Source organism: Lagopus muta, chromosome Z (genome assembly GCF_023343835.1).
Source record: "Lagopus muta isolate bLagMut1 chromosome Z, bLagMut1 primary, whole genome shotgun sequence".
NCBI lineage: Eukaryota > Metazoa > Chordata > Aves > Galliformes > Phasianidae > Lagopus > Lagopus muta.
In genome coordinates this window covers 36,110,174-36,137,198 of record NC_064472.1, presented here as the reverse complement: position 1 = coordinate 36,137,198, position 27,025 = coordinate 36,110,174, and the positions used below count along the sequence as shown (strand labels likewise).

The 27,025-nt window shown below is 37.6% G+C and overlaps 1 protein-coding gene across 5 annotated transcripts in view; it reads right to left on the bottom strand.

Annotated features, from left to right (window-relative positions):
• Positions 1-27,025, bottom strand: part of TMC1 (transmembrane channel like 1) — a 110,445-nt gene that overhangs the window by 28,153 nt on the left and 55,267 nt on the right. For all 5 annotated transcript variants that reach the window (XM_048931943.1, XM_048931941.1, XM_048931946.1 and 2 more), the window contains exons 2-6: positions 22,821-23,000; positions 15,340-15,405; positions 14,856-15,228; positions 9,614-9,754; positions 1,010-1,100 (exon numbers count right to left, since the gene is read on the bottom strand). In XM_048931943.1, coding sequence (XP_048787900.1) covers positions 1,010-1,100; positions 9,614-9,754; positions 14,856-15,228; positions 15,340-15,405; positions 22,821-22,860 — 711 coding nt within the window. In that variant the 5' untranslated portion in view covers positions 22,861-23,000. The remainder of the gene's footprint in view (positions 1-1,009; positions 1,101-9,613; positions 9,755-14,855; positions 15,229-15,339; positions 15,406-22,820; positions 23,001-27,025) is intronic.

Here is a 27,025-nt window from a genome sequence, read left to right as displayed (position 1 = left end):
GAATTGTTTCTGAGAATTTAATTTGTTCTTTCCTTTGCTATACATAATTCAGATTTGGAGCTCAAGCTGCGTCATTTAATTGCAATTACTCTACTTACTACTTTATCTATTGGATAAGTGGAACTTCCATAATTGAGCTTCTTGTGCACAGCTCAGTTTTAAAGCCTAATACCTTTTTTGTGAATATTAATGTTAATAAGGTGTGACTACACAGCTGCCTGCAGAAAAGCCAATTTACCTAAGGATAAACCTGGATAGAATAAGTAGTCCTGTCAAACATTTGTAGTATCATTCCACAACAGCATTTTATTTTGAGTAGGAGTGTACTTTTGACATGAATCTCCCAAACCAGCCAATTTACCACATTCACTTTAAAGATCTACCAAAGTATAAAACTCATACGAAAAACATACTTTAGAAGTGTACTAATCCATATCCACTGCTGTGTATTTAGTTCATGGAATCACTCAGGACTTGGATCAAAGTAAAACTGACCAGAACACATATAATGTGGACATGGAGTACTCAGCAACAACTTTTCAGCCTCTCAATCACACTCTTAGAGCAACATGTAGTTTCCTAGAATATATCTGAGATATTGCTTATGTTTTGACTCAATAGAGGTGCCTCTGGTATCTTTACAGTGGGCAAAAAGGCACTTTCTGATTCTCAGGATCAACGGAAAGACTAGGCTAAGATCCAGACTGTAGAGAAACATCTACACCAATAGAAATTTTTTCAAGGGATGTGTTCAGATATGAATCTTTACAACTCTAGCAAAACAGTTAATTTTTCTATTGATAGAGTCTCAATCAAACACGTGATAAGCAGATGATAAGTCCCAATCAAACTGTGAGCTTAATTAGAAATTGTTTCATGTGCAAACAGAGGAAACAAAAGCATTAATAACCAGATAAAGACAAGAAAATTTGTTTTGGAAAATGAGTACATATAGCAACCCAAGACTCCACTTTTGTGTGACATGAAGTTAGTAAAGTAATACAATTACCTTGGTCATCATCACTTTGTACGCATAGAACTTTTTTCCCTTTCCTTTTCCAAGAGCACCTTCAAATTTTTCAACAAAAAGCTGCGCTTCTCTGGAAAATAAGGGCAAAAGAAAGGCACAGATGATTACATTCTTTTGTTTCTGTGCTTCCCAAGATTATGCAAACTACTGAATTCAGCTTTCCCTCTTTGAGTCCCATCTGAGCACTCTCTTTCCAAATGCTCACGCCTAAATCCAGCTGATGAGGTATCAGGACTAGTGCCAATTCTTCCGATATCCTCAGGATTACAGCAGGCTTTTTCCTAGCAATTTTCCCTTTTTTTTTTTTTTTTTTTCCTTCAAAGATTTGGGTTGGTAGAAGGAAAAACTGTTATACATTTAGACATGAACCCCAAGACAGTAACTTTTCCTCCCTACCCCAACTTTTTTGTCCCTGAGGCAAAACACATAGACAGACTCAGAGAAAAATAAAATAAAATAGCCAACCACCACCTCAGATAAACAGCCACACATGCCATCTCTTCACCACTTCAAAGTGTTCCTCAGGATCCTTTTAAGACTCTAGAGATCTCTTACTCTGGGCTGCTGCATCACATTTATATTCTGAATCTTGGCATCTGACTTTTTTTTTACTTTAGCTGATTTTGACATCAAATTGAGCCCTTTGCATTTTCTAAATCACCCAAGTTCTTTTCAGGTATTCTGGCTCACATCTCATTCTTTCCTTTTGACTCTCAAAAGAGTTATGCCCTTACTACTACGACCTATCTCAAACAAATGAGAGAAAACAGGTTTCTCATCTTCAGGAAAAGTGGACAAGAGTCTCATTTAAACACACATGTTCAGGATTTAAAATCTTACTGAACTGTCTGGAAAGATATAAGCCACTGTTAACGACAGGTGGCAGCATCCTCACAAATGCTGCACTTGCAGAATCAATTTGGACACATACCTACCGATCCCCTAAGTCACCATACCATATCTCTCACTTAAGAGAAATACCTTTTACCATCGCTTCTGTCATCAAATAACCCAAACAGTGGGCTATTTCATGAAAAATTGCTGAAATTGAAGCCTACAGAAACTGTAGAAAGCCTATGCTTTTGGTCAAAAACTACATGGAGTTATGATGCAGAACTAAAAGATTTCAAAACATAGGCATTGGGGAACATTTTATTTGTTTGTTTTGTGTCGTTGTTGTAGTTTTGTTTTTTTTTAATGAAGCATTAAATTAGAAATTTAAAGGGGAGAACAACCACTAACACTTTGAAAATCCTCCATATTGGACAGTTTGTATCTGTATCTGGAAAAGGTACTCCACAAAAAAAAAAATTCTACAATGAAATTAAGCCAGAACAAGAATGAATTTTACACAGTGTAAATCATATAAATATTTACTTTAATCTCAATCTACGCCTTGTGTTTGCTTGTTTTATATGTCTTATTGAAATTTTTCTTTAAGATTAAAACAAACAAACAAACAACAACAACAAAAAAAAAAAACATCAAAAAGAAGCTGTCTCTGCTTCCTGGACTTTCTATCAAGCAATTTTTCAAGAGCTTTGATATTATTTAAGCTTTTACTCAATTTCTGACTTTCTACAACAAACCAAAACTAATTTTTGACATGATGATCCAAATCTTCAGGGCTGACATTGCTGACATCCCTGAGCATATTCTTTGATTTCACTTTGCTGTTGGCTGAGATCTCTCCCTTCTCTAACACTGCCCTATGCCCATTTGAACAAAAAGAGGTCCAGCAAGGCCAAGTGGAAGATGCTGCACTTGGGCTGTGGTAATCCCAGGTGTTTATAGAGACTGGGTGAAGAACTGCTTGAGAGCAATCCTGCAGAGAAGGAGTTGGAGGTCCTGGTGGAAGAGAAACTGGACATGAGACAGCAGAGTGCCCTTGCAGCCTGGAAGGCCAAGTGTGTTCTGCGTGCATTAAAAGAGGAGTGGACAGCAGGCAGAGAGAGGTGATTGTCCCCCTCTACTCAGCACTTGTGAGGCCCCATCAGGATTGCTGCATCCAGGCCTGGGGCCTCCAGCACAGGAAAGACACAGAGCTCTCGGAGCAGATCCAGAGGAAGGCCAATAAGATGATCAGAGGGCTGGAGCACTTCTTTTATGAAAAAAGGTTGAGGGAACTGGTCTTGTTTAGCTTGGAGAAGAGAAGCCTCCATGGAGACCTTACTGTGGCCTTCCAGTACTTGAGGGGAGTGTATAAACAAGAGGGGGAGCAGCCATTTACGATGGTGGATAGTGATAGGACAAGGGGAAATGGCTTTAAACTGAGACAGGGGAGGTTTAGGTTAGGTGTCAGGAGGAAATTTTTCACACAGAGGGTGGTGAGGCACTGGAACAGGTTGCCCAAGGAGGTTGTGGATGCCCCATCCCTGGAGGCATTCAAGGCCAGGCTGGATGTGGCTCTGGGCAGCCTGGTCTGCTGGTTGGTGACCCTGCACATAGCAGGGGGTTGAAACTCGATGATCTCTGAGATCTTTTTCAACCCACGTCATTCTATGATTCTATGAAAGATGATTGGAATAACTTTTTCTGGATGTCATCTCCAAGCAATTGGAAGAGAAGATGGTTATCACGAGTAATCAATATGGACTCACCAAGGAAAAATCATGCTTGACCAACCTAGTAGCTTCTGTGATGTCATCACTGGCTGGGTACATGGAGGGAGAGCAGTGGATTATATGTTTCTTGACGTTTGTGTTTTAAACACAAGGCATTTAACAACATGTCCCACAACATTCTACAATGAAGTTGAGATAGATGAATGGACAGTGAGGTGGGTTAAGAACTAGGGTTGGCATCAGTAGTGCAGAGTCTGGTTGAAGGAACACCTGGAACTCTTCACCCTGGAGAAGACTGAGAGGGTACCTCATCACCTTTTATAAGTATCTGAAGTGCAGGAGCCAAGTGTGTGAGATCAGGCTCTTTTCAGTTGTGTGCAAAGACAGAACAAGGGGCAGTAGTAACAAAATAGTAACAAACTGAAACACAGGAAGTTTCATAGAACACAAGGAAAAATGTATTTACTGTTGAACTAGCAGAGTGCCGAAACAAGTTGCCGAGATAGGTTGCGAAGTCTCATTCTGTGGTGATACTCAAGACCCATCTGGATGCCCACCTGTGCTGCCTGCTGAAAAGAACCTACTTTAGAATGGCGTTGGTCTTGATGACCTCTGGAGATACCTTCCAAACCCTTCTGTGATTCTGTCATTATGCAACTGAAATAAATGAAATTCTTCCTTAAAAATCTTCCTAGCTTTGAAAGCTCAGCAACAACACGACAACATTCAGTCAGGGAACAGACTTTCAGTGTATTTTCCATGTCTGTGCTACATGTTTTTTTTGTTAAGTATAAGCCAATATGTTATTTAATTCAGCTTTCTACCTTGATATTTAATCCTCCTCACTTAAAAGGCCTCCATTTATATACACCCTAGGAGACTTTTGCCACACTTTGTCCTTTTCATTTTTTCTTTTATTCTAAGAGTAGAATGTGAAGAAATATGGAATGATCAAGCAGTATAAATTAGTCTTAATCTCACAGAATTCTTTTAGAAACCTCAACAATTACCAAAAACACACACATATGCACGCACACCCCCTTGGAAGTAGTGCAACTTTACTAACATGAGGACGTGTCAAAAGCAACACAGGGCAACAAAACTGAGCTTTGTAATAGCTGGTATCATGTGTTATAGGTAAATTATCTATATCACAAGATAGGCCAAAGTGTGCCCTGTTTGCTAACTGTGAATTTAAAGAAGCTTGAGAGCAACCTTATTAATTGAATTACAGACACAAGGAACTTATAAATGTTGTATGGAGTCCAGCATTATTGTCCCGGAGAAGCCTGAGCTAATTATTAATAAGAGGTGTGGAGTTACGGCTCCCAAAGTGCTAGGTGTACGGTACTTCGAGCACTTCAGTGTTGCATAGAGAGGATAAATTACAGCACTCAGAGGTTGCTGGTAATGAACAGGATTCAAGCAGATTGCTCACATTTTTCAGTAACAGTTCAGGAAGGTCTAAAAACTCATTAAAAACAAATGTTGTATAAATATTGATCACCCAGGACTTTTCCAAGTCTAAAAAGACTGGGTTAAAACTGAATGCCAAACAGCTGTTGCTGGGTCCATCTCACTTGAAAACAGTTCAGCAGTAATAATGAGCAAATTATAGTGTTATTCAATACCCAGCTGGCCTTCAGGACAGCCAGGCTGTCCTCCAAGACTGCCAACATGCTCATAGTAAGAGACGTGAAATACAGATTCATTGGACTGCAAATAGCCCATCCAAAGATACATATAGTGCAACTTTATGTATAATTTTGTATATATAGATACACATATATAAGGAGGTGCATGGATATACATATGTATATCCTTGGGTTTTCTATGCTTAAAAAATATTCTATTTTCACTTTATTTGTGTTGATGTGTTCTTCTAGGATAAAATAAACAATGCTTTAAAAAGAAGGAAGGAAGGAAGGAAGGAAGGAAGGAAGGAAGGAAGGAAGGAAGGAAGGAAGGAAGGAAGGAAGGAAGGAAGGAAGGAAGGAAGGAAGGAAGGAAGGAAGGAAGGAAGGAAGGAAGGAAGGAAGGAAGGAAGGAAGGGAGGAAGGGAGGAAGGGAGGAAGGGAGGAAGGGAGGAAGGGAGGAAGGGAGGAAGGGAGGAAGGGAGGAAGGGAGGAAGGGAGGAAGGGAGGAAGGGAGGAAGGGAGGAAGGGAGGAAGGGAGGAAGGGAGGAAGGGAGGAAGGGAGGAAGGGAGGAAGGGAGGAAGGGAGGAAGGGAGGAAGGGAGGAAGGGAGGAAGGGAGGAAGGGAGGAAGGGAGGAAGGGAGGAAGGGAGGAAGGGAGGAAGGGAGGAAGGGAGGAAGGAAGGAAGGAAGGAAGGGAGGAAGGAAGGAAGGAAGGAAGGAAGGAAGGAAGGAAGGAAGGAAGGAAGGAAGGAAGGAAGGAAGGAAGGAAGGAAGGAAGGAAGGAAGGAAGGAAGGAAGGAAGGAAGGAAGGAAAAATTATCATCATAGTATAACCTGTCCCCAGTATATAAAAATAAGAATGCTTTTCATTTTAAAAAACTAAGTTCTCATAGTTCTCTGTACAGTCTGTATTTAACTGGAATTTCTTTGAGAGGCCAAAACCTTTCGAAAGCTGGTTGTAATTTTTCTTATTTTGTTGTTTTGTTAATTGTTTTTTGGTATAGTTCTAAACTGGTGTCACTGATCGCACATTTCTGGATTCTTGTGTGCAATTCTCTGTCCATATTATAAGCATCTTAATAAACTTCTATACATAAGCTGCTTAACTATTAATAATGTTTACTATTTACATCACAAACATTTGTCTACACAAAGTGCAATGTGCTTTAAGGAGGGGAGTGAGTACTCCAGTTCCTAACATAGTAGTTCAGCTTTTGAACATTCCATTTCTTCCAGGCCAAACAATAACCAACATGGAGAATGCATAGATAGATGATTAAGTTCCCAAAATCAAAACCTCAGCTGTAAATTGGGATAGCCTTCCCTTACTCATTGCAACAGTAGGAGCTATGGCCCATTGGTTTTATCTTTTGTACCTTTTACTAATTCAAAATCTTTCTAATAGTTTAACACCCTCTGTCTAAATCTCAGCATCATAAATAACAGCTGATGGTTGTTAAAATCTAATTGCTCTTCAGCTAATTTTCTTCTGTCCTGAATAGCCAATGTTGAGAGGAATGATTTATGGATTCATGAATCTCCTATAGAAAAGGCTCAATAGCAGCGTAGTTCATAGTCAATCTAAACAAAGGAAGATGAGAAAGACTCTTTTGAAAGACAAAATCTGTCTATAAAATAAGAAAAAAGCTTGGGCTCCAGCTGCATGAAGGCTGTCAACAGCAAGGACTACTACATCATCTGCTCTCAGCCATGCCTACTGGTTAGTCAAGAGAAGCAATGCTATTTGCCACATAGCATCCTTTCATTCCTCTCCATATCTTCTCTCTTCTATTCTCGTCATCAGACTTACTGAGACCTAAACATGATATTTGAAGATCCAGCTAGAGTCAGAATGTGCTGGTACAACTCAACTCCAAACCTTAGAGGGACACTTTTCTGTAGAGAGCTATCATCAGTCACATTTCTTCAGAGAACAGACAGGGGCCACTGAAATTCGTCTTTCCAGGCTGAGGGATACAAATTAGAAATTAGAGCTGTCTAATTGTGTACTGCATCCCAATTACGAATGCCATTTCAATAGTGAGCGTAACAGTCAGGTTTTGACTGAAGGCAACAAAGCTAACAGTTTTGTTTCTGTGTTCTAAAATTAATTCCCCACTCACACAATTCTAGAAAAAAGAGTGAAGAAAAAAATTAATGTAGCCTTCATGTGTGTCACCCTTATGGAAAACACTGAACATTTAATTCCAGTGCTTATTTCTTTAAAAAAAAACAAATAACTTTTTTTTTTCTTTTTTACATTTGAAAAATAAGCTGGGATTTCAATCAGAAAACTGAGCAAGTTGTTCAGTCTTCAGTCTTGGAAATACTTAAACAAAATGTTTTGACAATTTTTATTTTCTATCACTTTTTAAAAGGAGGCAAATTAGTAGAAATTGAACCATTCCCCCCAAAAGTTGTTTTTTTTTTTTAAATTAACTTTTCTTAAATATATATATATATTTAAAGAACAAAAATTCATATGTAACCTTCATAATTCTTTCAAAATACTTCGAAAAGTATTTTCTTGTTTTATATTCTCGTAAATATCATTCTAAGCAAGCATTGTTTTTTCATTCTTTGAAAACAATGGCTACTAAAAAAATGCAAGCAGGAAGTATTTTTTCGCTGACAATAAGGACTTTTCCCTTAATGTTGAGAAGAAACCTGAGTTTCTTTACTGTGGAAGCTGAAAGACAAAGAATCAGGAATTCTGTTCTTCTACCATTACGTAGATAGGACATTTTTTTTCCTGTGCATCCCATAGTACTCAAAAATCTACACAGGGAGAGAACAAGGTGACAGTCCCAAATGCTAGCTAAAAGTATTTCTTTATCGAAAGTTTCTACTGATAGAATAGGAGTATACAAAACTCATTTAAGGTACTTAGAGAGTCAGTTTTTGTCCATTTTCCATACATATAAGAATAACGTCAATATATCAGGGTATTGATGATGGAACTACAAATCTGAAACAAATGTATCAATATACTAAAATATGTTATTACATGTGCTCATAATTAATAAGATAATAAGAGTAGACTGAAAGAAGCTAATCTGAACAACTGACATTTTCTCTTGCAAAACATTCTCTTCTGGGGCAAACAAAATAAAGTGCCAATAATTTCTAAGCCTACACCAGAGAGGGCTATAGCAAAATCCAGAAGAATAAAAACATTGTTTTACAGCTCCTGTAGAAGTTTGTTGATGAATAATTTTTATTAAAATAATCCTTCTGATGGTGACAAATAAAACTGAATGCGGACCTTGTCTCCCAGTCTAGATTTCATGAATATAATAATATAAAAGTTGATTAAAATGGTTGACATTTAGGTAGAATTACTGAACATGTTGAATGTACAAAGCCAAATTTACACTGAATATTAATAAAGAAATAATTCTCATTACATGGGCAGACAACAAGATGTTGAAAACTTGCTATTGGCGTAACGGGGAAAATCCACCTCATAATACTCTTAAGCTATGTCAATTTTCAGTCACTGAGGGTGACTAGAATTACTCCTCCAACTAAAAACATTTCATAGTAAGACTATGCAAAATATAGTATCTGTTGTCTGATTATATAATCAGGTCACCTAATTCTCCTGAAATTCCCTGACTTTCATAATGCTTCTACTTTACATCTCCAAGGCACTCGGTTCTTTTTCTTTGTTCCATGTATCCTTTTTTCACAATATGCCTTCATTATGTTCATCTGTTAATGTCTCCCCCCAGAATAATTTTACTTTATAGAAAGAAAAAGTCACAGACCTTCCACACCCCATCTCATATGCTCTCTCATCCGATTCATGTTTTCTCACCATCTCAAAAACTGCCTGGAGAAGAATATTCTGGTATTCTGTTACTTGTGCCTAATTCAACACAACCATGCATTTTGCTGATGTTTGGAGAGTACTGCAGTGAATGAGTTATTGAAAACAGAGGAGTACAGCAGCTTTGGCAAGAGAATAAAGTTCTATTTGTTAACCCAGTTTCTTGTGTTTGGTGAAAATATAACTGATTATTTAACTGAAATTTAACTGACATTTTTGCACTGATGAAAATGTAATGATATACTTGCTGGCAAACTTATAAGTGGCAAACTTGAAAATGCATGAGAAATCAAGTTCAATTTTCATTCATGTTTCCTTTTCTGTAACTCCAAAAAACGTATTCTTCTCTAGAGAAAGTGAGAATAAAAAGGAAATTCCTCTCTCCTCACTGCAATTACCCTGTGTTATTTCTTAAGTTGCATCATTTTTCCTTGAGAAGAGCTTAAACTTATCATTTGAAGCAATTGCTAACATAAACTTAGCAACTGTAGAGAACAAAAGATAATACAAAGAAGGATGACAGATAGATATTATGAAATTCAAACCATACTTTAGAACTGACAACTTCTTTTTCATCTTCCATGGCTTGTTTCGTAATGTGGCGATTAGCTTCTTTTTTTCTTCTACCTCTTCTTTCAGTTTGGCCAATTCCTCCTCAGTAATCGGCTCCTCCTCAGAGTCAGAATCAGAGCTTCAGCCAAAAATGGGAACAAAAAACATCACAAAAAATTAGGACGGACATAAGTTTTCATGGAGCATATACATGGTATAAATTCATAGAAATTCTAAGACCTAGAACAATGCTTTCTCTGTTGCACTGAAGAGAAAATAGACTCACTGTTTAGCATCAATGCAAAGGCTGCATTGTGCTTCACCAGCATTACACCCCAAGCAGTCACACTACACATGAAAAGCAGCAGTCACTCTGGGGATGCGTCCTGCAGGAGTAACCAGCCTTTCTGGGAGTCCAAACCAACTCTGCAAATAAGGACTGGTGCCATAAAAAATGAACTTCCTCACCACACTTCTGTGTGCCTCAGAAGAGAGAAGGCAGGTTTAAACACCAGTTGACAGCCCATCCACTAATCAAAGCAGTAATTTTTCAGAGATGGGAAAAATTCAGAAATCCACATGGGTCTGCTTTTCTGTGAGCAATCTTATCACATGCGGTGGCGTACAGCACATCTCTAGCAACAAATGTGACTTCTTATGTCATCAAACAGGAAATTAATAAGTAAGAAATCACCAGAATTTGATTTCCTGCCCACTGTGATGACTACCATAAACTGAGCTCTTAGAAAAAAAATTGATATGTTTCTATTTTCTGTTGTCTTTGCTTTTCTTTAATGTTTTGAACATTTTGAAATATAGTACTTTAAAAAAGAAGTTTTCTGTTTTGTCTTGTTAGCAGTAATTCAAACTTTATCAAGTCTCAGAGTCAATCTTCTGTGACATTCAAAATCCAGTGTCAGAGCTGACTCACTATGTAAGCCAAATAACAGAATAGTTTTAAGTCCTCTGGAAACCTGAAGATCTTTTTCTTCTGTTCACACTGATGACAAAGACATAGTCAAACTTCATGTGATTTAAAGAAAGTATCTGAATGCATTCTCTCTCGTTAGCAGTGTTTGGTAGCAAGAATATTTATGGAGTTTCAAAACAAAAGCAAAAATATTTGGTAATGTGTACACGTGAATTTCTCATTATTCATCTACCTTAGGGTATTATGAAATAGACAACATTACATCAAAATCTGCAGGGAGATAATTTAAAAACTGCAGGCATACAAAAGTAAATCAACGGAGGTGAGAGACTCTCAGAGTAATCAGATGAAGCAACATTAATGACTCAAATGTCATTTACCGAACATTAAGAAGTTGAATTAATTGGCCTTCAAATTTCAGGATTCATGGTATGAAAAACAGCTCAACAGAAAATATAAATCTGGAGATATCAAGATGCTTCTGAAGAATTTTGAGAACAGACATATATATGGCTGTTCTAACGATGTGATGAAAAAGTGAATAGGCCAAATGGATAAAGTCAGTAAAAGTATACATACATACAATTATACAATTCTAGTGCATTTTAAAGAAAAAAAAAGAAAAGAAAAAACAAGTGATTTGAGAAAAAATAAAGAAAAAAAGGCTCCTTTAGGAAAAGTTTTAAATCCTTATTTTTTACAATCAGCTGTTTAGCATTATACAATGCTCAGTACTGAGAACTTCTTTTGACAGAAGAAGATAGTAGAATTATGCAAAACTGAAATATACAGATGTACAAGGCTGCAGTGAGAGTAGAGGGAAATACGGTGGGCAGGTGTTAATATAGTTACCTTACTGAAGAGAGAAAGCCGTGCAGAACACAAGCATAGTTATTAATGGTTCTTTTGCCAATTGCTCACTACTGCTTTATTTGTTTTCCATTTTTAACTTTCCTTTAGAGCCAGAAAAACATTCAAAATTCAATTTTTTTTAACCCATCTTTAAGAAATCTAATTGGTTTTATTTACTTGGGTTTTTCAAGAGTCTTTACAAAACACAACCAAACTTTGTGCAATTGCAACTCATTCAGTGGTTGAACACTGTAAGATTCAACCCAGGAAATCAGAATTATGCCTTCAGCAAGCAAAAGTCTCAGTCTTTCAAGAAAGACAGTGTTTCATACATTTAAAGGGTAGAAGAGATCACCATGACCTTCAAGCTAACACAGAGCAGAAAGGATTGCTCAATAATTCCAAAATAATCTTTGTTTTCCTTGACTTCAATTCAATATACACAGTGCATCTTTTCTTAAGTCTTTAAAGCTCTTGAAATCAATGACACTGACTTAAATTATATACTTGATGAACCTGTCAGTAATATTCATCTGTGTTCTGGTTTTAGTCTTATCTCTTTTATACGGATTTAAATTATATTTATTATGCTTTCTGTAAACGCTATTTTATAGAAGTGAAAATATCTTCTAGGAGCTTGGGTATTTTCAGGGAAAAGAGCAGTAGGACTCTGGAGTGGTAACTGAATAAATTTGACTACTTTTTTCTTTCTGTGTGTGTGAGAAAATTCTACTGCTCAATGATAATCCCCATAACACCCCCTGGCACTTCCTAGCATAAAGAAGATGCCGTGCCAGTACTGCCTTAAAATTCTATGTACCTCTGGACTCCTGAAAAAGCTCTGTATCTTCCAATAATTCAACTGAACTGTGATTGATTTGCTCAGAGTAAAAAAAGAAATGCACAGACTAAGGAGAATATAATATTCCTTTTCTACTTGTAGCTTCAACAGATGGTTACTACCAGGTGCACTAGCTATTGTAGACAATTAAACAAGTCAGTAAGGAACAAAAATCTAGCTTTTGAACCAAGGTGTATGACAGAAATCAAGAAATATCACAGGTCCTCACAAGGAGTAATCCTCATATGGAGTAATTTGTCAAAATATTTTGGGGATGATATAGAGAGGTCCTTCTCACACCCCATTAAGAGATACCAATCACTAAAGTGATCAAGAAACAGCTTCCATAGAATTGCCATAGAATTACCTTATGAAACTCACTATAGGACGATCAAAACTTCAAGCAGGTTGAAAAAAAAGAAAAAAAGATTTAGAATATGTATGAGCACAAAGTTCATCTAGAATTTCTTTAAGCAGAATGATTAGTTTATAAAGAGTTATTTCTAGTTAAGGTGAAAAGCAGGATGTAGGAAAATAGTAAGCAAAGCAGAATCTACTGACTTCTGATATCTAGCCAAAAAGTAACTGTTAATTGTTTGTGGACAACAAAATCCACAGAAACATTAACAAATACAATATTCCCCTGTGGGATTATACCACATCTTCTCTATTCTCTATATTCATTTTACTTTTTATTTGTTTTGTTTTGTCTCTACTTTTGGCTATTAAAAAAGGTACATCAGTAAGAGTGGTGAGGCACTGAAATAGTTTGCTCAGAGAGGTGGTGGCTGCCATATAATGGAGAAATTCAAGGTCAGGCTGGACAGAGCTCTGAGCACTCTTCAGATTTTGTTCATTGCAAGATAGTTGAACTAGCTGACCTTTAAAGGTCCCTTCCAACTCAAATTTATATGAGCCTATGAGATACTTTCAAAGAATATTTAGCTTTTACTACGGTAGGTCCTCACAGACTTGTTAGATGGGCTACACTTCTGTGCTCACATCACTCTCTCCTGTTCTAAGATATGCAAATCATTCACATAAACAATAGTTGAACAGATCACCATCATTTTTCCCTTTGCTGTTTTTTTTTTCCTGTTGAAAATCCTTTTAAATATTCTTGTATTTACTATCACATAATCTTGTTGGATGGTGCTCTAAATGTCTAAGAATATAATGTTCTTCAAGTATCTTCCAGAGCATCATCAGATTTTCTTCAAATGCGCTGTCAACTTTCAGAAACAACATGCTGATCTGGATAGAAACTGAATTTCTTCAGACTAAACATGTGTATTTTAATGTTCAGAGTTTTGTAATACAATTAAAAACATTATGCCTTCATTTAAATTTATATTTTAAGTGGCTTTTTTAAAAAATTAACACTCAAATGCTTGCAAGGGATGACAACAGCAATAAGCAAAGGAACAAGGGTTGGCAGATTCAGGCCTGTTGCTTATATGAGTATAGGAAATTGCACAGTGGGGAACAATTGGCACCACAGAAATAAGCCAACACAAAGGAAGATTTTAGATATTCTTGTAGGGAAAGGAAGTGAACTAGAAGTGTACTGAAATGGGATCATGAACAAATTAATGCAGCAGCATATCTCATTGTATTTTCTTTTCCTTCTGACTCCTGCTGTGCTGCGCAGTGCTGCCTTTGGGAACATAAACAGCTGTAGCAAGTGCTGAATGGAGGAAAGAAGATTCCTGTTCCTCTCCACCGAGATGAGCATGCTCAGCTCCATTAGCTCTTTCGTACACTGTTCTCAGGGACTGTTTCCTTAAAATATCATGAAAACAGGTATGCTGCCAGGGAAAACCAGGATGACAGAAGAAGAATAAAAAGAGTTTTCAGAAGTGTTCTACGTCAGAGCAATTTTCCAAAGACCCCAGGTTGCACTAAATCCTCTGGAAAAGGAAATTTTCAGTGGGAGTTAAGTGATAGACAAACTTTGGAAAATTTTGTCTCCGTGCTTGATTCTGAACTCTTAAAGTTTTAATCTGTTACAAAAAAAACTGGCTCAAGGCTGGATAGGAAATAAGAACTTGAACTTTTGGAAAGTGTCAAGAATTTGATTCTGCACTGGAAACAGAACTAGATCCTGGGATTCTGGACAGCAATTGGTTCTGGCTTTTTATTTGGTTTTGGTTGTTTGGCTGCTTAGGAAAAAAGTAGGAGACCTCACTCACTGTCATTCTGTCACTTGTTCCTTCCTCTGTCACTCCAGAGAACAGCTCAAGAATGTGAGAACTTAACTACAGTAAGGGAGACCCCAGCTGAAGTTTCTGTTCAGATTTATGAGATTTGTCTCTAATGTCAGAATATTGGTGGTGTCAGAAATGTTTGTACGGTCATTTTCAAAAGTTCCACCCTGGACACATGACATCCCTTGACCACATTTCACTGTAGTGGATTTTGCTCTATGGACAGTTTCCACTTCACTCAGAATCTCCTCATTCCAGAAGAAAATAAAAGAAAATAAAACCTCCTGTTCAGCTTTGGCAAGGAGCCATGCCAACTCTTGGCATTTCACAGCTATAAATGAAAACAGGTTTTACATAAGGCAACAATTGTTTTATATTTATATATATATATGTGTGTATATAAAATTACCCAGATCCTGACTTCTTTTTGTCCTTTTTCTTCTTGTTGGCCTTTTCTTTCTTCCCTTTCTTATCAGCCTTTTTGTCCTGTTTCTTGTCATTTTTGCCTTTCCCACTCTTACCCCCTTTTTCATCTTCCTCTTCTTCACCATCTTCCTTTGATTTTTGATTTGCCTGGTTCTTCCTGGCTTTTGTAGGATCCCCCTCAGAATCACTGCCCTCATTTCCACCTGCTCGGCTCCGTCCTCTCCGGTTTCTTTGCCTGCGTTGCCCAGCTCTCCTTGTTCCATCTTCATCATCTCCATCCTCCTCACCACCATGCCTGGCTCTTCCTCTTCCATGTCCTCTTCTGGTTCTTGGTTTTGCTCTCTTCCTCTCTTTACCTGTGACAGAAATGAAGATATGAGAGAAGGCAGTATGTTAGAGAGAGACCTTCCTTCTTTGTTTCATTTACGTAACTGAACGTGGCCTCAAAGTTATCCACACCTACTGACCTGCTCCTCTGTCATTTTCTTGATTCTCGGCTGCACTGTCTTCTTCATTGTCGACCTCATTGGCATCTGTAATTAGAAAACAAAAGCCAGTGCATGTGAAGTGTGGATTAGTCAATAGGAACGCAGGGTGTTTAAGAAATTTACCACATTGTGCTCCTTACATCATTCCACAAATCCAGCTTTTTGAACAAGGAGAACAGCTTTCAAGAAATCAGATTAAAACAGAAATAAAAAAAGTTTTATCTTCTTTGAGCACTAAAGTAAGTAAAATTGAAAGTGATGGCACAGAGATCTTAATCTTACAGAGCAAATACATAGGACAGAAGGACCCTAAAAAAGGAACACTGTAAGCAGCAGCACCCTGTAACTGAAGGAATAAATAAAGGAAGATGAAGATGATTCTCAAGCAATTCTCAGATTTTCTTAGATGTGTGAAAGATAAGCACTGGCTGAGATTAAAGATTAAAAGAGTCATTAAATGATTTGACAGATGGGAGAGCATGAAATTTTATAGCTGTAGCACTGCTGAAGAACACAATCCCAGAGGAAAGAAGAAAGTTGCTCTCAGATCTTCAGTTTCAGCAACCACATCTCTAAGCACATGATAAAAGTTGACACAGCTCTGTTGTATTCTGTACAATGGTCCTCTTCTGTCCCTCAGGAGATGACAGAAACCTTGCAGACTTTGGAGGGAGAGCCCATTTACAGAAGCCAGTAGTATTTCTGCCTAGAGACATCCTTGTTTCGGAGTGGATCCATTGTTTATGTTTGTTGGTCTCAGTAAGTTCAACAAGAGAGGTTGCTTCTGCTGTTTATCAGTATCCAAGACAGTATCCAGTTCATCTTTATTCTACATTCTGAGACCAGGATCGTATATTTACAGAGAAGAAAAAGACTATTCTCTATCATGTCCATTATATCCATCATTATACTGCATATTCATATCATAACACTACATATTACATATCATGTCACTACTAAAACTGGTAGTTCACTGGCAATGTACCTTCAGAAACAGTCTAACTAATACCTGAAAAAACAGGGGCTGAAAGGTTTTCTTCAGGCATCCTTGTTTGAGTTTGTAGATGTGGAACAACATGTCAGTGGAATATGTAGAGGTACATGGCAGTGAGAGATCAATGACTAAGAAATAGTGCCTTGAATGGAAGTAGACAGCTGTCATTAGGCTCCAACACAGCATGAATGTTCAGATGTATATGCTTGATATATACAAGTATGCCATCCCTCCTACAGACAGGATGTGTGGCGTGTTGTGATCTCTGCGTTACAGTTTTCAGACCAGAGCAAAGTACAATTATTTTCCTTCTTCACTCATGCATAAATCTTTTGGACTCTTCTTTACATTCTGTCTTTCTCCACCCATTCTCTAGTTACTTTCATAGATTTTATGAAGCCACAGAGACTAACTGAAAAATTATGAACAAACATTTATCTAGGAATTGTTACAGCTAACTGTCAGGATCAACTTCTTAGTTCTATCTAGTATCAAAGACAATATTAAAATATGCAAGACTGAAAACAAGAAAGAATCCAGGGTATTGTTTTACTCTGTACAGTAACATGCAAAGTATTACCACACAGAATTTGACTGGCATTTTAAAACTAGGACTGATGAAGAGACCTTAAGTTCCCTTCACAGAACATTTTATTGTAATTACAATTGCTACCAAGGCAACAGCACCTGCACAATATTTTTTTTAAGACAATGCAAAAAATGTTATCATAATATCATCAGTGGAATGTGAAAATAAGTGCTCCTTTGTTCTCTCTGGACATATGCCTTCTGTTGCTGACAGTAACTAGATCTCCATTAGACAAAGATCATTACATTGCTATTGAAAGTCTGCAAAGATGACAACAGGCACTTCTAAAGATATACTCTGCATGCCACAATAGGGCATGGTTTTTTATTTGCAGCTAATGCTTTCACTGATCTTCACTAGCCAAAAAGAGATTCCCAGGGAAGCACTTAAAGATACAAGACTGGCCTCACTGGAGATTCCCCAGAGTACATACAACAAGCAGTCAGATGGAGATTTATCGTGCACACTGAAACGTGCATTACCGGTGAAAGTGTGTCAGGCTGCAATTAACATAATATTGAAATTAACTATGAACTATGTAATACAGGATTAAATACAGCCCAGTATAGATGTTGAACTTCAATTAATTTTTAAATCTTTAATTAATTTTCTTCAATTAATTTTATCATAAGGGTAAAAAATGTGATAGTCTGAATCAAGTATTTCAGGAAAAATTAAATGTGAAACTAATCGATTCTTGAAGAAAGTACCAAGCATGCTGTTGGAAGGGAGTGTATGTGAATAGTGAGGCCTGTGTGCTTAAATCTTTTTTTCATAAAAGTTCACAGACACACAAATAATAACAAGTTTTCACAGAATTATGAAAAAAAAAAAAGAAAGAAAAACGAACAAAACATGAAATCTAATGAGAGTAGCTGTTTCCACAAAATGAGTCTACAAAAAAACAATCAGTGATAATAGAGAATCATGTGGCTAAAAGAGTAGAGAGTGCTACAGGCATCCAAAGAAGCATCCAAAGTCCATTTTAAAAAATGATTTCTGCAAAAAATTATTTTATCTCCAAACTTCAGAACATTCCTGTCTCCACAGATCCATGCTCACCTACAGATACAAAACATACTCAATTTGTTTCTGAGCTTACACTGAAAACAAAACAAAACAAAAGAGCCTCTTATTCCTTTTATGATAAGCAGACAACTATTGTCAGTTCTCCTGAGACTCAATAGTATGCACATTGCTATGATTCACACAGAAAGCACTTAAATGTTCCCTGTGCTGCACTCAGCTACAAAGATTTTGGTGAAATGTTCAGATATCACTCTCTTTCTGCTGTATATACAGAAGGAGAGCTCTCTTCCAGGTTGTAGGGTGTGATGCCTGAAGCATTGCACAGAATTTATTTTTAAAAGGCAGAATTCAAACAAAACTTTGTATTGCACTGTACATCATGAACTGTGTGACAAGAAAAGCTGAAGCTCAGAGTAGAACTAGAAGTTCAAGAGAACAAAACTCATAAAGGAAAGGGGCAAAGATTCTTTGCTATCCCCCAGGTCTGTCTTGAATAGCATGTATGCACGCATTCATATAAGCTGCATAGCTATCCAACCCTGCACTCATATTGCAGCAATCTCTGAAAACCTGCAATTCAGTATAGTATTACCATTCTGTAGGAAAAACAAAGAGCATCAAAAATGCTCTAATTAAAGTAGGAATGTAGAGTCTTAGATGCAGAAACAAAATCATCACTGTGTAGGATCCTTCTAGGTGTACAGCTTGTCTTCTACTTTTTTAAACGTATCCACATGGCATCTTACTTATCAAAAGTTCATCAAAGTGTTGACAGACAGCAAGCTGCCTACATGCTACAGCGATATCTAGAATTACACGAGGTTCCAGAAAAGTGGACCTCATTTCTTCACAGTTGTAGCTCTCATAAAGCTCATTTCAGGTAATTGCGGTTTGAGTCAGATAACTTGAATTTATAAGAAATCAGAGCAAACTATTGCTCAGCTGTCAAATCTTCTAGGATACTGCATCCAACCCTGATTAAATGGGTTTAATAACAGGCATATTTGAATTTATATTCCATAACTTCCTATGCTCAAGGAAAGCCAATTGCTTACGGATTTCTTTTACTTACTAGTCTGAGGGAAAGTTTGTCTTTATTCTAGACTAAGGGCAACAGAAGTCTGATTTGAGTAAGTTATCACATCTCTTCAAGTCTTATTTATGTTTTGAACAATAGCTGGATATCAGACAGCTAGAGAGTGTACTGAATCTCAATTCAAAATAATATACATGTCAGAGACAGAACGTTAATCTCAGAAGAGAGTTTAGGAGATAGCATAGAGTGCTGGCTGGCAAGGAAATTAAGGGCAGAATATAATCTATAAAACCATAGGAGTCTTTGTTGTGAAGTGGCCAACTAGCATAGTGAGGAAATGTTTTATTCTTATCTTCTCAAATCCTTTGCATTTCATTACCAGAGGACATCTGCCAGATTTCATGCTTTTCTATTAACCTTTTTTTTATGCCACAAGGTTGCCTTAATTTCTCATTATGGAAGTGATAATGATTCTTGGAACTACTCCATAAAACACTGCCTGCTATTGTAATATTACTGCTTAACATGGTACTGTGTAAAACCAGCTGCTGCTAAGCAATTCTGAGTATCCATGCCTTGAAAAAACATCAGTGGAGACCTGCATATGAACCTAAAAATGCTATCAGATTCTTTGCCTATTTTTTAAGTCATAAAATAGGTGTATATTTATTAATTAATTGTTAAGCCAATTAAATGGATCATATGCAGATAGTGTCTAGCAAGCAATTATTATTGTATCTTCCTCTCAGCAAAACCAAGCTGGATTTTTTCCAGTGACAGAAAGATAGACAGCTAATAAACTGGGTGACCAAAAAGCAGAAATAGAAGCCATGAGGAACAAAAGAGTACATGTCAAAGCCCAAAAGCATACATCAGATTATTTATTTCTTGTGTAACAAATATCATGAATATCATGCTTCTTCTACTTTATTTTCAGATTTGTACCATGAATCTGATGTACAGTTAACATCGCAGTCTTATTTCCAGACTTATGGCTTCTTTGAACCTGATAGATAGTTCAGAATTGCTCTCTGCTCAGTCCTACAGCAAATAAATGCACTGTAGAGACAGCCAAGTACCTTGTTTGCATCTTTCCAAAATGGCTTAACCTTAGGCCTTTTTAACGACTTCCTATTTCCTGCAATTAGATTCTGACAACTAGATGAAACAATGTTTCTCTCTCCAATCTCTATCCCCAACAAGATAACTTCCATGTTTTATAACTAAAAGCATTTTTGTATTATCTAGATTCAGAATGTTATTATGAGGAATTCTCATGAGCTAAACAAATTACAAAAAGCAAACATAAAGAATCTGCTTGGAACTTGATAGGTTGCATATATTCATATTCCTCTTGTCTTCTTCATTACATTTCATTAAATAACAGAATCAACAGAGTTGCCACTAGAAGATGCAAAATTATTTAGAGATTCAAACATCTTTGCCAAAGCTCAAAGACTTCCATTTATATTTTAATTCTTGGAGGCAAATGAGGTAATAAATATACGCCACATATTGGTAAGTGCTAAGTTTAAAATCTGAGAATGGCTTCAGAAACACAGGAGAGAGAATCCTATTCTGAACTCCACTAATAGCAAGCCAGCTTTACATCTTGTATGAAGTGTCCTATATAAGCAGAAGCCAAAACCAATTGTTGAAATTTTTTCTGACCTTTAGTGTTTCAGAATTCATTTGCCTCTTAGCTTTCCAGCAACTCTGTTTAAGAAGGAAAGATAATTTCATAGTCATAGCAATGAAAAGCAAACCTTCATAGAACACTGCCTTTGAAGGTATCCCAGATTTTTTTAAAACTAAAATATGAATTGAAACACAGACCTTACGAATAAGAATTGCAATTCTAGAATTACTAGAACACTTAATACTTGAGACCATGCCTAAATTTTTATGCTTTTCACATATAGAGTTATGTATTTTCTTCCTATGGATTAAAATAAAAGTTACTGTCTGAAAAAATATCCTGTTGGCAGTAGCTCTGAATTTATTAAGTAAAACAATAATTCATATTCAGTCACACAAGCAAATATACTGTTTATTTTTCTGCATCAAAACTACCAATGATATAGATCAGAATGGCAGATATAAATATACATATAGATATATATATAGATATAAAGTAGACAGAATATTTGTAGTACCAAGTGAGGAAGACACCAGTAGTCTGGTAAAGCTGGCTACAACTAGTTTTAGCCCAGTCAACATTTGAAAATTACAGATGGGAACTATAGGAAACAAATCATTTTATTTTGATTTACATCCATGCATTGCTTGTTGATTTTCCACTGGTAAGGAAAAATGATGACTGCCTTCTAAATGTTCTTCTAAAACAACAGAATGAGGTAGCATAGATTAAATGGGAATGGAAGGCTGGCAGTAGATAGTCCATCTGACTATGGTCTGCTTTTCCATTTTCTTTTTGAGCTGTACTTAAGTACTTCAAAGTGTTAGAATTGTTTCTCGCAGAAGGCAGGGGAAGTAGATAATTCAAAGAACTCCTCAGAAAATCACCCCCTTCATGAGAGCATAGATAAAGTTTTCCAAGCCACCATCTCTGCGGATTCACTTCCGTTTCCCTCCTTGGATTGACTCTGGGCAAGTTTTCATTATTTTCACTGAAGACTTTACTTCAAGTACTGGGATAAGAATATTAAATGTACAGTGCCTCGTACATGTGAAATGACAGTAAATGATACTGATCTGAACTCTTTAGGTTCTGAAATGTGATTTACTTATTAATTGCATTGTTATCACGAGTCTATATAAAACATGAATTTATATGAAAAATACAGCCTATGTTCAAGCAAGAAGAAAAATTTTACTTAGGCTGATAAATATTTTGCCTATATTACACTAAATTCTGTTTTTCTTCCTTGTTAAAAGAAGCTCAGTTAGCAAGTACTGCTTAGAAAATGTCAGTATCAGTATTTGTGAAAAAAAAAAGGGAAAAAAAAATGAAGATGCTCATATAGGAGGAAAAATAATATTATCACCACTAACTGTACTATGGGTTATATTCTGATAAAATTCTAAGTCCTTTCTGAATTTTCTACAGAAGCATATCTTATTTTACTACTGTTTCATATTATGAGTGTAGATTAAAAAGAAGAAAAAAAAAAAGCACTTTTACATAGCGTCAGCCCTGGTATTTAGCAAGACTTAGCAAGAATGAATTCATTCATGTTCTGCCATTCTGAAGGTCATGCCAACCTTATATTTAAAAAAGATCAATATTCTTGATCCTTTCTTTAAACGAATGTTATTGTCCATGAAAATTAAAACACTTCCCACATTAACAAGATGCTTTGCAATTTGTCAGAAAAAAATCGCACCATTGTAATCGTACAAAAATGTTTCTTGTATCCAGATCATTCCAGTATCAGTACAGAATTAATGTTTTATCTTACTATAAAGTAAGTGCTTGATTTTAACACTAAATGTTGAAAGGAATGAACGAAAGGGCCATTGCACTTATGTATCTTACAGAAGCCACACTATACCCTAATTTCCTCAATCTTTCCATCCAACTGCATATAAATGTATAACAAGTAACTGGACTGTGGTTGAATCTTTTCATTTACTAACTAGTGGAGAGCGACTGCCTTCCCACAGCTAACCAACTTGCAAAACTGTCTTCAAAGGGGAAGTAAAGCACACATTTGAACAAAAGATGAAGAATTATGATAAAAGCAAATTTGCATCAAAAGAAACAAGAAGAAAACAAAATTTTCACATTGTTGAGCTACATGCAGAAAAAAGAGTATACACTTCATATATATAATTATAGTTGTAATTACCATTTCCTTCATTGGTGGCTGGCTTTTCATTTTTAGGCATTGTGACTGTATTTCACTGGGCTGCTCCAGATGCCACCAGTACAGGAGATTGTCTGAAGGTTGAGCGGTCTGTTATAAAGTGTTATCCACATCAACTTTGTCCCGTCTGTCACTGCACAGTTGGTGCTGAAGTTTCACCGACTGAAATATAAGAAGATACTAATTTCCTAAGTAATTAATCTTTCATGAATGTTTAGTTTACTACTTAGGTTTTGCATGCTAGGGTCAAAAGAATGGAAGAAATTGTTCATCTTCTTATTACAGGAAAAAAAAAAATTAAAAATCCTGCAATGTACTCATCTATGACTAACAGCAATGTTTAAATGTTAAAGTGCACTGGTAGACACAGATGTTGCGTGGTGTCCACATGGAGAAACTCTGACACTGTATGCAGGTCTACACTTTAACAGTGTTGCATATGGAACACTGCATATGAATGGTTATTTCTTATGAAAAACAACCTTTGTCATAGATACATATTTAGATTGCATATCTTTACAAAAAAAAAAAAAAAAAAAAAAAAAAAGCATCCTAAAACACATTTAAAATACAGCAAATGGAACTTGACACTGATATATCTGTTGGTTTATGTTTGCATCACTGGATGCAGAAATTCCCTTAAGATTTTTTGCTTCTCTCAGTATGCATATACCATATCAAGTATGCAGTAACAGATTTACCCTGAGTCACCATGGACTTACAACACTAGGCAGCTTTTATGATTAGACAAAGCAAACATTTTATTAATGAGACACAAGTCAGGCTTGGAAATAAAAATTAGAAATAATGTATTACAAGTATCATCTTTGGAAGAAAGGACAGGCAACTTCGAGATAGTACAAAGGTGTTGCAAAGAGGAAATTAGAAGGCAAAAACCCAGCTAGAACATAATCTGGCTACTGTTGTGAAAAATAACAAAAAATGTTTTCACAAATATGAAGGCTGCTCTGAAAGTAATGCCTACTATTCTATTATGTTGATCAACAATGTCAGAGGTAAATATTGGTGTATGGCAGTAGAGGCTGAACCTTCCGACCAATATTTTCTTACATTTTGTTGCCGTGTAGTTTCCACAGAAATAAATGGGAGGAATTACTTTTGGAGCAACCTACACACATAAACAACAAAAGAAGGCCAAGAAGAATCTCCATTCTTTATTGCATGTGGCAGAGAACATTACCACAAAGGATGAGGAAAAGGCTGAGGTACTCAATGCTGTTTTTTTGCTTCTGCCTTTAATAGTCAGATCAGTTACCCTCAGAGTACTCAGATCCCTGACATGGAAGACAGAGATGGGGAGCAGAATAAACCTCCATAATTCAGGAGGAAACAGTGACCTGCTATTCCACCTATCGCAAGCATCTGGGACTCAATTAAATCTACTCACGAGTACATATGGAGCAAGCAGAAGTGCTCGCCAAGTCACTTTCCATCATTTATCAGCAGTCCTCGTCAACTGAGAAGGTCGCAGAGGACTGGAGACTCGCTAGTGTGACACCTGTGTACAAGAAGGATGATGCAAGAAATGACAGGCCCATCAGCCTGACCTCAGTATTAGGGAATGTTATGGAGTAGATCATTTTGAGTGCAATCACATAGCACTGTGGGACAATCAGGGCATCAGGTCTAGCCAGCATGGACTCATGAAAGGTAGGTCCTGCTTGACAAACCTCCTCTCCTTCTTTGACCACAAGACCTGCCTGGCAGATAAGGGAAAGGCTGTGGACATTCTCTGCCTCAGCTTCAGCAAAGACTCTGGCACTGTCTCCCACAGTACTCTCCTGGAGAAACTGGCAGCTCATGGCTTAGATCGTGGAACAGATCATCCTGCATAACATGCTTAATCACATGAGGATAGGGCGTGTGATCCGAAACCGCCAGCACGGCTTCACCAGGGGAAGGTCATGCTTGACCAATCTGGTGCTCTTCTATGATGGAGTGACGCCAACAGTGGACATGAGAAAGGCAACCGATGTCATTTACCTGGACTTGAGCAAGGCCTTTGACATGGTCCCCCCCCACATCCTTATCTCCAAATTGGATAAGAAACTGGTTGAAAGGCCGCAGACAGAGGGTGGTCATCAATGGCTCTATGTCCAGGTGGAGGCTGGTAATGAGCAGCATCCCCCAGGGGTCTGTCCTGGGACCGGTGCTCTTCAACATCTTTATTAATGACATTGATGACGGAATCGAGTGCACCCTCAGCAAGTTTGCTGAGGACACCAAGATGAGTGTTGCAGTTGACACAGTGAAAGGAAGGGATGCCATTCAGAGGGACCTCAACAGGCTTGAAAGGTGGGCCCGGCTGAACCTGATGAGATTCAACACAGCAAAGTGCAGAGTTTTGCACTTGGGCCAGAGGAATCCCAGGCATCCATACAGACTGGAAGGAGCGGTCCTTGAGAGCAGCCCTGCAGAGAAGGACCTGGGTGGGGGTCTTGATGGATGAAAAGCTTAACATGAGCCAGCAGTGTGCTCTTGCAACTCTGAGGTTCTGGAACAGGTGCCCAGAGAGGTTGTGGATGCCTCGTTGCTGGAGGTGTTCAAGGCCAGATTGAATGAGGCCCTGGGCAGCCTGGTCTAGCATTAAATGTGGAGGTTAGTGGCCCTGCATGTGGCAGGGGTGTTGGAGATTCATGATCCTTGAGGGCCCTTCCAACTGGCCATTCTGTGATTCTGTAGACAGGTGTTGTCTTTTCTGGGTAAAAAAATGGCTGAGGAGCAGGGCCCAGAGAGTGGTGATAAATGGATTTAAATCCAGATGGGGAATAATCAAAGAATCACAGAATCATAGTCATATGTTCTGTAGGGGTCAGTACTAGGGCTTTATTGATCTGGATGAGAGTATTGAGTGCATCCTCAGTAAGAATGTAAGTGACGCCAAGCTGGGAGGAAGTGTCAATCTGTTTGGGAGAAGGAAGGCCCTATAGAGCAATCTGGACAGGCTAGATAGATGGGCTGAGACCAGTGGGATGAAGGTCAATAAGACTAAGCCCCAGATCCTGCACTTTGGCCACAGGAACCCCAGGAAATGCTACAGGCTTAGGGCAGAGTGGGTGGAAAGCTGCACAGAAGGAAGGATCTCAGGACGTGGGTCAGCAGCCAGCTGAACATGAGCCAGCAGTGTGTCTAGGTAGCCAAGAAGGCCAAGCATCCTGGCTTGCATCAAAAACAGCAGAGTCAGGGAAGTGATTGTCCCCCTGTACTAGCATTTGAGACTACACCTCAAGTACTGTGTTCAGTACAAGAAAGACAGTGTGGCCCTGGAGCATGTTCAGAGGAAAGCAATGAAGCTGGTGAGCACTCTGGAGCACAGGTCTTAAAAGGAGCAGCTGAGGGAATTGGGATTGCCTAGTCTCGAGAAGAGGAGGCTCAGGGGAGACATTATCACCTTCTTTAACTCCCTGACAGGAGGTTATGGTGAGGTGGCTGTCAGTTTCTTCTCCCACATAACTAGCAATAAGAGGTAATGGTTTCAAGTTGTGCTAGGAAGATTCATGTTCGATATTAGGAACAAATTCATCTCTGAAAGTGGTAAGGCATTGGATATTCAGGGAGGTGGTTGAGTCACCATACCTGGAGGTGTTCAAGAAAGGTGCAGATGTCGCCATTAGGGACATAGTTTAGCAGGCATGATCAGCTTTCATCCTCTTTGCAGCACATCAGTTGTGCAGAAAAATAAATAAATAAAGACCCTACATTTAATTTATCTCTACGTGACGGCAATCAGAACAACATGGAGTTACTGAATTCCATAACAAATGATAGAAAAAAAATAAAAAATGGAGACAGGTCAAGAGAACCTGGGCTCATTCCTTAATGACTTCATTGAACAACATTTTTTTTCTTTTAGCAAATATGTCACACTTTTATTTGTTCAAATCTGTACCTCCTCATCAGAGACAATTTCTACACAATAAAAATTCAGAAGTATGCACAATACACAAAGGCTGAAGATCAAAACAAATAATTACCCCTTTACCATAACCAAAACTGATAAAACACCCTGCAATGAAGGAAGAGTAAACTATTTGTTCACATATTCTTCCTAATGTCATTAAATGATAACTAGTTTGATAGCCAAAGGAGATAAAGTTGACATCAAATAATGACAACACAACTGTGGTTGGTACAAATATTTGAGTTCCAGTAAATTTCTCAGGCTC